At 46.9% G+C, this 11,194-nt stretch overlaps 1 protein-coding gene across 4 annotated transcripts in view; it reads right to left on the bottom strand.

Moving 5' to 3' along the window:
* The window catches only part of sbf1 (SET binding factor 1), a 78,903-nt gene extending 71,346 nt beyond the window's left edge, over positions 1-7,557 (bottom strand). For all 4 annotated transcript variants that reach the window (XM_062527478.1, XM_062527479.1, XM_062527480.1 and 1 more), the window contains exon 1: positions 7,370-7,557. In XM_062527478.1, coding sequence (XP_062383462.1) covers positions 7,370-7,424 — 55 coding nt within the window. In that variant the 5' untranslated portion in view covers positions 7,425-7,557. The remainder of the gene's footprint in view (positions 1-7,369) is intronic.
* Positions 7,558-11,194: the final 3,637 nt, after the last annotated feature.

Raw genomic sequence — 11,194 nt, 5'->3', positions numbered from 1 at the left:
CAGTCCCTGATGGATTTTCTTTTCTCTTCATTGCTTTTCCGGAGAGTGTTTCTACTGATCTGAATAAGAGAAAAAAAATCAAGAGCCTATGTTGAGTAAAAATATGTCTTCTGTAAGCCTAAACAGAGCCCAGCCAAGAACTCCAATAAAATTTTGATCAACTTTGAGGGACTGCTATGACCATGCAGGATCATCCAGACTACTCGTGATGTTTTTACTGCATACTATTCCTATTTATGCACCAGCCTGCAAAATTTGAGCCTCCTACAAATTCTAGTTCTTGAGCAATGAGCTTGTGAACTTTGACAAAAAAAAAGAGGTAGAACAAATTTGACACCCCCCTCCCCCTGTAAAACTGGCTGTTACTTGAAAAGTATTGATCTTAGCACAAAAACATTTTACAGAGTGTCTCCTGGGTAACATAGGCACACATGGTATTTTTTTCAGATTTTTTTGAGACGCAAGTGCGTGGGCTCTGGTTGATTTGGCATGGAATGACCCAGAAATGAGTAGCAGAAATAACCTATGCTTCACCAATAGCAGGCTTTTCACATCACCAGTTAAAACCTGTCCACATGGTAACCAAAAGACAACGGTATAAACGCCCACGCTGACCAGACCTCATGCTCATGAAAGTCATGTCTTAACTTTGATGGATCCTGACTAGCTGTCAGCTGAGTTTGCAAAGTTTGAAGAAGCTAGCGACAGAAGCTAGACAAGGCCAACACTCAGGGCTGGATGTATAAAGAAAGCGCTAACACAGTTTACTCGTCAACACAAATAGCGTGCCCACAGCTGAACCACAAGCGCAGTTGAATGGAATTTGCAGTTGAACCAATTGCGACATTAGAAAAAGAATAAAAGTTTAGCGATCATACATGATAATAAGATGTCAACAGGCAGTGACCTACAGAGTAGGCCTGGTACTGGTAGTTCTACTCCACCTAAAACAAACAAAAGCCTTCGATGAAGAAAATTAATGCTCGGAATACTGACTTAGCAATTTCTGAAAGTATCTATACTTACATACATTTAACCGGAATTTGGATTACACCTGCTTTTACCAGGCCAACGTCTTTCACCGTAAAACAGACACTAGCTGTTTTCATACATATGGCAGAGTAGCTACCTAATCGATCGCTATTATCACTTCTCCTCCCCTGTGTTTGTGTGATACTCCCACTTTTCCCTCTCTCTTCAATTATGCATATGAAAATATGTTCCATGGCAGCATGTACAAATGTATCATGAACATTTTTCTATTTTCTATTCTATTTTTAGTTGGATATTGGATGTGAGAAGAAATAAAATGGTTGTTCCATAACACAGTGCTTTTTAGTAGTGTGTGAATATCCCACACTGGAAAGCATTAGGCTATAGTCTGACACAGCAGCTGAAGTTAGACTAGAAGAATCTGTCTATTCAACTGTTCTACTCTTTTAAAAGTCATTCTTTTCTTTACAAGTTTCACATGCTAAAATATTATATTGAAGAAAAGATAGAAAATAAATCTTTGTGTGTACCGTAAATCGGTTAAAATCGGTATCGGCAGGTCAAACTCTGAAATCAGAATCGGCCCAGGAAATTGCAATCGCTGCATCTCTAATTATCATTAGTTATTGTTGGCGGTGTAAACAAGCCTTTAGGCAAAGCCGTAAAAAAAAAAATACATAAACAAGAAGAACAGATCACAGAAGAACAGATTTCTGGGGATACGGCAAACTCATTTTGTTTAGCTGATGACTTCAGCTGCTCAATCTGCAAGTAGGGCCTGGCTTGAGAATCTGCCTATCAAGTCATAGAGCAAACTAGCGAGGCAGGGAAACACACGCACAAACAATAAGCCTGACCTAGACTCCTACTCTCTGCCGTAGCACCGTGATATCCCGCCTCGTTTGGAACCTTGGTCCAATCTCAGCAGTGAATTCACGGTGTCTGGACCAATCGGTGCTAATCTTCTATGCCTCTCCACCAATGAGCAGCCGTACGGGCTTGCTGAGACCAGGATTAAGCCAAATACAGCGTGTGGAGGGGGGATTATAATCCCAGGTCTGAGACACACACACGCGCGCGCTAAAGCATGGCGAACAGGAGTGAGAACAGAAGCTAAGGCCCCTGGTCATAATCTGGAGGCAAGAGATAATTTGAAGGGGCAGATTTGGGGCAAGATGCCCCCTCTGGGGTAAACTGTATGACGGAGACAGAGACTGAACCACCCAACCACCCACACACACCACAGAAGGAAAGTGGGCAGAGGCAGTAAGCAGCCATATGTGTGTGTGTGTGCGTGCGTGTGTGTGTGTGTGTGTGTGTGGTAGCATGGGGAGGTGGGGGGGGGCTACATTCCCTAAATTCCAGGGAAGACCATCAAAGCTAGCGGGTTACAGCAGGTCACACACTACAACCCCCTGTGGCTGACTGCCAGCTGACATGAGTGGCCCCACAACCACACACACACACACACACACACAATCATCAACCCTCCCAAGAGTTCAATGGCCTCCTTAGTATTTGGTGTGTGTGTCTGTGTCTGTGTGTCTGTGTGTCTGTGCGTCCAAGTCAGAGTGCTGCATCTGTACAAAAGAATATGTATTAACCTCATATGCATGAGCATGTGTAAAGAGCGTCTATGCGTGTGTGTGTGTGAGAGCATGTGTGTGTGTGTGTGTGTGTGAGTGTGTGTGTGACTACAAGAAAGCAGGCAGACTATGCTGCCCTCCAGGCCTCCTCTGCCTCATGAATATGGAGCATTCAGCCCAGCAGCAGACCAACCTCAAGCTTGGACACACACACATACGCTCACACACAGCTCGGCAACACACACACACACAGCTCAGCAACAGACAGACCGTTACCAATTTCACTCGGTACACGTACACACACACACACACACACACACACACACACACACACACACTCACATTATTGACTGCCATTTATAGCCCATCATGATGGCTTAAAATGGGTCGCTATGGTGACACGACCAGTGTTCATATCATCCCGGGTCTGCTGAAGGGAAAGATCAGGGTTCAAAAGGATCCAGCATTTCCTTGGCCGATTTAAGACACACACACACAAATGAAAATTCCCCAGCATGAGTAATTCTGGGCTGGTGACTCTCTGTGTGTGTGTGTGTGTGTGTGTGTGTGTGTGTGTGTGTGTGTGTGTGTGTGTGTGTGTGTGTGTGTGTGTGTGTGTGTGTGTGTGTGTGTCCATGTGGATTAGAGCTGCACTGGCTTGGGGAACAGATGATGGGTGTGCACCTGCTAACACACTGATTCTGTCTTGCCAGTGCCAAAAATGTCCAACTCTCAAAGCGCCCCCCCTCCCCTAAGCGTAAGAGAGAGAGGAGAATGAGAGAGAGAAAGAGGGAGTGAGAGAAAGAGAGAGAGAGAGTACAGAAGAGAGGCAGATAGATGGGAAGTGAATAAGAATGACAAAGCGAAAGGGGTGTGGGGATAGACAGAAAGAAAAAGAGAAAGAGTTTGTGTGTGTGTGTTTGCTGTGGACAGAAGGATCCACTCTGAAGAAGCCTATGGGCTGGGACGTGTGTGTGTGTGTGGGGAGGGAGGAGGGGGTTCTTCGCCTGAGGGAAAGAACAAATGCCCTCTTCTTTTGTTTGGAACTCTGTTGCTTTCAGCCACACACACACACACACACACACACACACACACACACACACACACAGAGAGAGAGAGAGAGAGACACAAACACACACACACACACACACACACACACACAGATGTGCCACTCTGATCCACAATGGCGCTCGCCCTCATAGGGACGCCCTGAGTCTGGCTTTTGGCCTGAAGAGACAAATCACTCCGCAGGGATGGCCCTCCACCCAACACAGAGGGAGAGAGGGAGGGAGGGGAGAGAGAGAGAGATAGATAGATAGAGAGAGACACCGAGAGGGAAAGAGGGAGAGGGAGAGGGAGAGGGAGAAGGAGAGAGAGAGAAAAAGACAGGGAGTGGGAGAGCCGTAGAAAGAGAGGGAAAAAAATGTAAATGGCACAAGAGAAAGTGAAAGACAGAGGGAAAGATGAGAGGAGGAGATAGGAGGGCAGGGATGCAAACAGGGAATATGACATAACACACACACACACACACAAGAGAGCAGAGGAAAAATGACACTGCCGGATAAAAATGACAGAAGAAAGCAGCGCAAGACAAGAGACTGAGACACCAAGAAAGAGAAGAGAGAAGAGAGAGAGAGAGAGAGAGAGAGAGAGAGAGAGAGAGAGAGAGAGAGAGAGAGAGAGAGAGAGAGAGCGAGGGAGAGGGAGAGAGAAAGAAAGAGCGAGCATTGATCTGGTTTCTCGCTCTGTCTCCCTCCCTGGGGTCTTCTCTCACTTCCTGTTTGGAGCAAGAGCCCCCTTTGGCCAGACGATCTGATTCGCTGGCGAGCCTCGGCCTTCTCTCCCGGAGGATGTCTGTCAAAACACCGCCCAGACCTCCCCACCTCATCCACACACACACACATTATCTCTCTCTCCCTCACCCACTCACTCACACACACACACACACACACACACACACGCGCAAATCCCAACACCTACTTGGCTTGAGTGTCTATGGCTGGACAGTGTAGGGCGTTAAAGCAAAGCTGTGACATTGTTTGTGTGAGTGTGTGTGTGTGTGTGTGTGTGTGTGTGTGTGCGCATGCGCATGTGTACCTGAGCAAGTGCTGGCCCTCACAAAATAATGGTTCTCAAGTCATTCAGATCTGTTCTGACATTACATGTTCAGCGCGCCACACACACACACACACACACACACATACACACACACGTACACACACACCTTATCAAACCCCACCCTTAATACACACACACTGATAAAGAGCTGGAGCCTTAAATGTGCTTGCCCTGCACTGGCCCTGTGAATTGCAGTCACTGGCAGCAGCCAATCCTTCCTACACCACACGCTCAACAAAAACAAACCCATCCGTCAACACCTACACACATGCACACACAAATTCCTCTTCACTACTCTCAGCCTGACAGGCAGGAACAGAAACAGTGACACCTCCTTGTGCAGCAGATACACACACTCAAATTGATACAGACACACAGACACACACACACACACACACACATCCCTCTCATCTACATAACATGAAGCAGTAGTGACATCTCTTGCATAGGCAGACGCAGACACAAACACACACACACACAAAGATAACATTCGTTTCATCTTAGCATAGATTTTGTCTGTGTGACATGATGAAACAGAAACAGAAACACTCTACTATGCTCCCACGTAAACACACACACACACACACACACACACACACACACATTCCTGACATACACTGCTGGAATGCCTGGCATGTGCTCCTCAAGCCACTCAACACCTAAGTGACAAGCCTAGCATCCTCGACACACAGCGACCGAGTCAAGAGACCCTGCAATTTAGCCACGTGCTTTTGCACTTATGAGGTCATAGCACAGCCCATCTCAAGGGAAGGAAGATGGTTACTTCACATTTCACAGGAGGGGTTTACCAATAGCAACTTGCAGTACAGGACAAGCAAGGAGCAGAAATTGCGTTGGGAGTTGATTTTATTTATTTATTTATTGGTGGCAGGAAACAGGGCCTATAGGACCGATGGGCCTCTACATGAGTATGGCTCCATAATCACCTGTGTGTGTGTGTGTGTGTGTGTGTGTGTGTGTGTGTGTGTGTTGAAAAGGGATATGGCAATAGGCGCCTGAGAGTATCACCTTTACACCCCCGTGCAACACGTACTAAACCACAAACCATCACAGCGAAACCATGTCCTCGTGCAAAACGTCTGTTTCTGTAATGGTCAGGTGGCAGTCGTGAACTTAAGTGATGTCTGATGCTGACTTTTTCGCCCACTAGGCCCAGTGTACCTAAACACACACACAGGCACATAGAGGCACATCCACTCTCCTCCAGCTTCCACGAAATCACCTTGGCTGGTGTTGATGTTAAAAGGCGCCTGGCTTCCAGATGCTTCGAGCGTCTGCTTCAGTAGTGCTTCAACCTCTCAGTGCCGGAAGGAGAGAGGCGTTCTGCAGCACGCACTGGTTTTTTTCGCTCCTGACATCCTGCCAAAAGGCTTCGACACGCACGACTACGCGGGTTGGCCATTGCATTAGGAGATGGAAAGTGGGGAGAGGAGAGTTCTTTTCTGGGGGGGTGGGGGGGCCGTTGCGCATCTGAGTCCGGCCCGTTGCACCCACCCAAAACACGCTGACGGCCCCTATGTGCACGCACGCTGTTGTCAGTCACCGGGGACTTGTCGTATTAAGGCTCCTTCATGTGCCCTGATAAATAATATATCCACTAACTCCACTCTCTAAACAGAGAAGCCCTCCCCATCGTTATCTACCAGTTTCGAGCTTACATGCTTTCTTCAGCGAAGGCGTCGTGAATAATGGATGTTTTAAGGGCCATTATATGACACGAATCTAGGCCACAAACACAGAGGGAGGGAGGCGGGGGACTCGGATAACGGTCCCAAACACCGACTCGCCGCACCACAACACAGCGCCAAGTCCGAGCTGCAAACGACAGCACTCAGCTCAAGTTGGCTTGTGGTGGACTTGGGAGGAGTAGGGTTGTCCAACTTCTACTGACCCACAACAAGCAAGCACGCAAAAATGCAGCAACACCGTTTCCGGTTCTAGTTAAGTTTACAGATTCCCATTAAGCTAGCGCACGATGAACACGTTAATTTAGCTCGTTAATTTATCACCACAGTCTTTGAAGCCAGCAAGAAAATTCATACGTGTCCATGTTAGTTACTGGTTGTACTATCTGATGCAACTTAGACTGACAACACGTTGTTGGAAATTAATCAATTGTCTGTTCAAGATATTAGTGTGTATTTACCACACAATCTGCTATGATAGTGTCACAAATGAGCAGACGGCACGCGCTATCATGTTAGCGGTGGTGAGCGAGCTGGATTGATAAATCCTCATTAGCTAGCTAACTAGCTTGCTAGCATGAACTAGTGAGGACACAGAGACACTATGCCAATAATTTCTCAATTAGAAGATTGATAAAATCTTGCAGGCTAACAAAGCTACTCTAAATGCTGCCATCACACACCCTCTCGGTTCTTGAATATTAAAATCGAGCTGATGGGCTAAATATCCCTAAAACTTCACAGGCCTTCGTCATCCACGGTTGAGATTTGGGTGTGCAGTCCGTATCGAAAATCAGCTGAGTGGGACGCCGCTTTGTCCCGAGCCGAGCCGTCCCCGCCTCCCTATCCTCCGCCTCCTGTTTACCATGGCCGGGGCTGAACCATAGCTAATAGGCTAACTGAACTAGCTAGAGACAGATAGCGCGCTAGCAGAGCAAGGGAGGAAAATAACCCGTCAGTACTCACCTCTCTTTTCGAGATCATATCCGACCACCAGAAAGTAATCGGCGAGCCTGGCCATCCTTTAGATCACGGCGACAGGCCTTTATAGCGGTTTCCTTTCCCTTTAGAGTCGTTATTCCGTTCACATTTTGATGGCAGAACAGTCATCACGGGCGACAGCAGCATCCTCCCAGCAAAACTCGGCCGCCATACTGTCAGTGTGCCGTGCCCTGACAGCAGGTTGCGGTGCGCAGGCGCAGAGTGGAAGCTACAGGGAGGGGCGCGAGAGATCAAGTTGAGCGACCATTCATTAAAAGTATAGCCTACCTTCTATTAGGTGATTTGAAATGATTTCTCTCATTCTTCTATCATAATAAACAAAATGTATTAGAAGAGAGGACTGTAGGCTACCATCTGTTATTTTGGCTAGATTAGCAATTACTTTATAGCAAGGGCAACTTGTGTAACCTACTTCTTCAGCAGAACAGAGGCAATAGCCTCCTCAAAAGTAATTTGTTGCCATAAGATTCTTTCGTTAACTTAACCCCTTAACTCGTAGGCCTATTTTGAATGAGCCTAAGTCATTACAATAGGCTATATTATTGTCCTGTCATTCATGGTCCTAAACGTGATGTCTGTACTCTGTACACTTGGGGTGGGGAGAGCCTCTGATCTCCCCATGTGGGCTGGTTAAATAGAGAGCTCACAAGCAGTGCTGTCACAGCAGTTTAGGCCGTTTTTACCTTAAGCTACCCTGCCTGTAACATTTATTTTTCACTAATGACTTGTTTCTCTCTAGGTCTACATTTGCAAACAATTAAGATCAGGATGTGGGATGGTACAACAGTAGGCCTATGTCAGCTCAACCCTCAAGCCACATTTTCGCTTACAAAATCCCAGTTAATGTGCTATATATAGCCTATGGTTAAGAATATATCTTTCTGTATACATTTATCTTGCATAGGCCTATGGCAAGAGATCTGAGATAAGGGAGGCCTAATTCTGACCAAATGGTGTCAGTATATGTTTGCAATTGTTTCCAAAAATGTTACTGTATTCAGCCATAAGTATTCCTATCCACAGGTTGTCACATGTCTGTATTGTCAGCCCCATGACATGAGAACTCCTTCCTCTGAGAGTTATGTAATGTTGCAACAGTTAGCAAGAACTGAGACCTGTGTGTGTGTGTGTGTGTGTGCGCGCGTGCGCGCCGTGTGTGTGTGTGTGTGTGTGTGTGTGTGTGACAGCAGGCTGCAGCAACAGCAGAAGTATGGACACCAGACTCATTAACAGAAATACCTGTTGCAAAGTTCTCCCATCGTTATGCAAACATTGCGCCTATGTTCTGTCAGAGAGAGAGGGAGGGTGACTCGCCAAGCTGAGCTGGGCTGACCGCCTGCACAGGAAAGCCCAACGGAACCTCCACAGGCTGCGTTGGACTGAGCCTGTCCTTGGCTGCCAGCACTTAAACGGCACTCGTGAAAAAAAAAAGAACAAATTCCAACTCTTCCTGTTCCATGCCCTTTAACCCAAAGTACCGCTCGCTTAAGCATTTAAAAAACATTCCCAGCCAAGCAGCTATAGCATGATGCCGTTTTTCTTTTGTTGTTCTGTTTGGTTTTGATTTGTCTTGGACCCCTCCTCCTCCTCTTCCTCCTCTACCTCCTCTTCCTCCACCTCTGTGTTATCATCACGGCACTGCTGGGCGAGGCGTGGGCTCAAACGACAGCGGTTCTAAAGGTAGAACCCTAAGGAGGTACCATGTGCCTCCTCAGATCGCCTGCTGATGTCTTGAACAAACATTGCCTTGCAGCAGGATTCATCCACGCATTAACACCCCAGAGCTGGCCCTGTGCAGATGGGGCCGTGTCAAATTTCTGTCTCTGTCCAATGGACACATACACACACACACACACACACACACACACACACACACACACACACACATACAGAGGCAGAGTCATGAACTTCAGCTGGAACACTGCCAGTAGGAAGGAAGAGGAGGAGGGGGGAGACATATCCAGCCTTGAGCTGGCTACCAGATAACACAAGCCTCCTGTTTGCTAATTAAAGGTAAGAGGGAGGGGAGAGAGAGAGAGATGGGGATGTGGAGGGGGAGTGAGGGGGAAGACTGTGGGAGGATGAGCCATGTCTATAACCATCAGCCAGACTGATCAGGTTTCCCAGGATCATGCTTTTGGCTTCTGGGGGAAACACAGTGCTGGCAGTGATAAGCTCCTCCTAACAGCTGGGCAACCTTCACATCCAGTTTGATACCTAGTGCCCATGTGCCCATCTCTGGCACAACTCCCCTCAGCACCCGAGGATTTGAAACACACGCGCACACACGCACACACACACACACACACACACACACACACACACACACACACACACACACACTCTGTCTCTTACTCTCACACGGATGCAATCACTTGGGTACAAAGACACTACAAATACACAGACTCACTCAAAAACACTCATAATCTTACAAATATATGTACACACAGATGCACATTATCAGACATCTACACACGTCCACACACACAGACACACACTTATACTGTTATACACAACACAGGCACATCATCGTACTGTATATTTAGCAGGATCAGCTGAGGCTGAGGTGAATTAAGCTCTCTGATGGCACATGTAAATGATTTATGACAGACATAAGGAGAGTCATGACACAGCGTCGCGACGGGACTCTTATTTAGCCACACGTACGACACAGAACGGACAGCCAACATTCCAGAGGCTCTGCGAGATCTCTGGGACAAAGGGAGACACTGACTGCGGTTCCACTCTGAATGAACTCTGACCTTTGTGTGTGTGTGTGTGTGTGTGTGTGTATGTGTGTGTGTAAAGGTCAGCCTCTGTCCCTGAGCCACTTCGAGATGACATATTGCTCACTCAACAGACAAAGCTGCAACCGTCAGGCCCGGATGTTGGAGTCACATGATTTCCTGCCAACAGACCGGTAAGCAGGAAGTGGCTTTTGGGCCTCCTGCAAGTCATGGCTCTGTGTGTCTGTGTCTGTGTCTGTGTGTGTGTGTGTGTGTGTGTGTGTGTGTGTGTGTGTGTGTGTGTGTGCGTGCGTGCGTGCGTGCGTGCGTGCGTGCGTGCGTGCGTGTGTTCACTCATCTTCTCAATAGGAGACAACACAAATGACACCATGAAAAATAGATGTCTTTAATGACATTGGCAGCTCACACAAACAAAGTCACCCTCCCTTGATGAGTCACGGTACAGAATTCTTGGCTCACTATTTGCCTTAAGAAGTATTTTTAGGATTGGTATTGATCTCATTTAGTTTGCTAAAGGTTAACTTACAGTACAACATATATTTGAATTCTGATGCGCACAAATGCAGTGGGCAAAACATACATTATTCTTGAGTTCATATGGAGAAGCATGAAACAAATAAATTCACGCATCTAAGCCAGATGTAGGCTAACTCACATCTACTACAGCTTGCACTGAATGAGAAATGTTCCCTCACCCCGACATCACTTTTTTTTGTAATGTGTCTTTTTTTGTGATGAGGAAGTTGTGGTCTCATTAAGCATAGATTTGTTTCCGTCAGTTCTCTCTCCTACCTCACATAGCTCCAGATGGACAGAGTGAGTGTGGAGCTTATATGGAGGATAAATTGCATTACACAAGCGACTGTGTTTATATCACACTAACCACCAGGCCAGTGTTGTTTTCAATGAATAAGTGTGCAGTATACGCGATCACAGAGTAACTTCTTGCCACCTTTTGAAAAAATGCATGTCACCATAGTCCCATGCAGGTTAGTGAGCTCTATCAAGACCTGGCGATATATTTTTAGACAGTCGCTGTCGC

This window comes from Sardina pilchardus, chromosome 23, assembly GCF_963854185.1.
Source record: "Sardina pilchardus chromosome 23, fSarPil1.1, whole genome shotgun sequence".
NCBI lineage: Eukaryota > Metazoa > Chordata > Actinopteri > Clupeiformes > Clupeidae > Sardina > Sardina pilchardus.
This window is presented reverse-complemented; position numbering and strand designations above follow the sequence as displayed.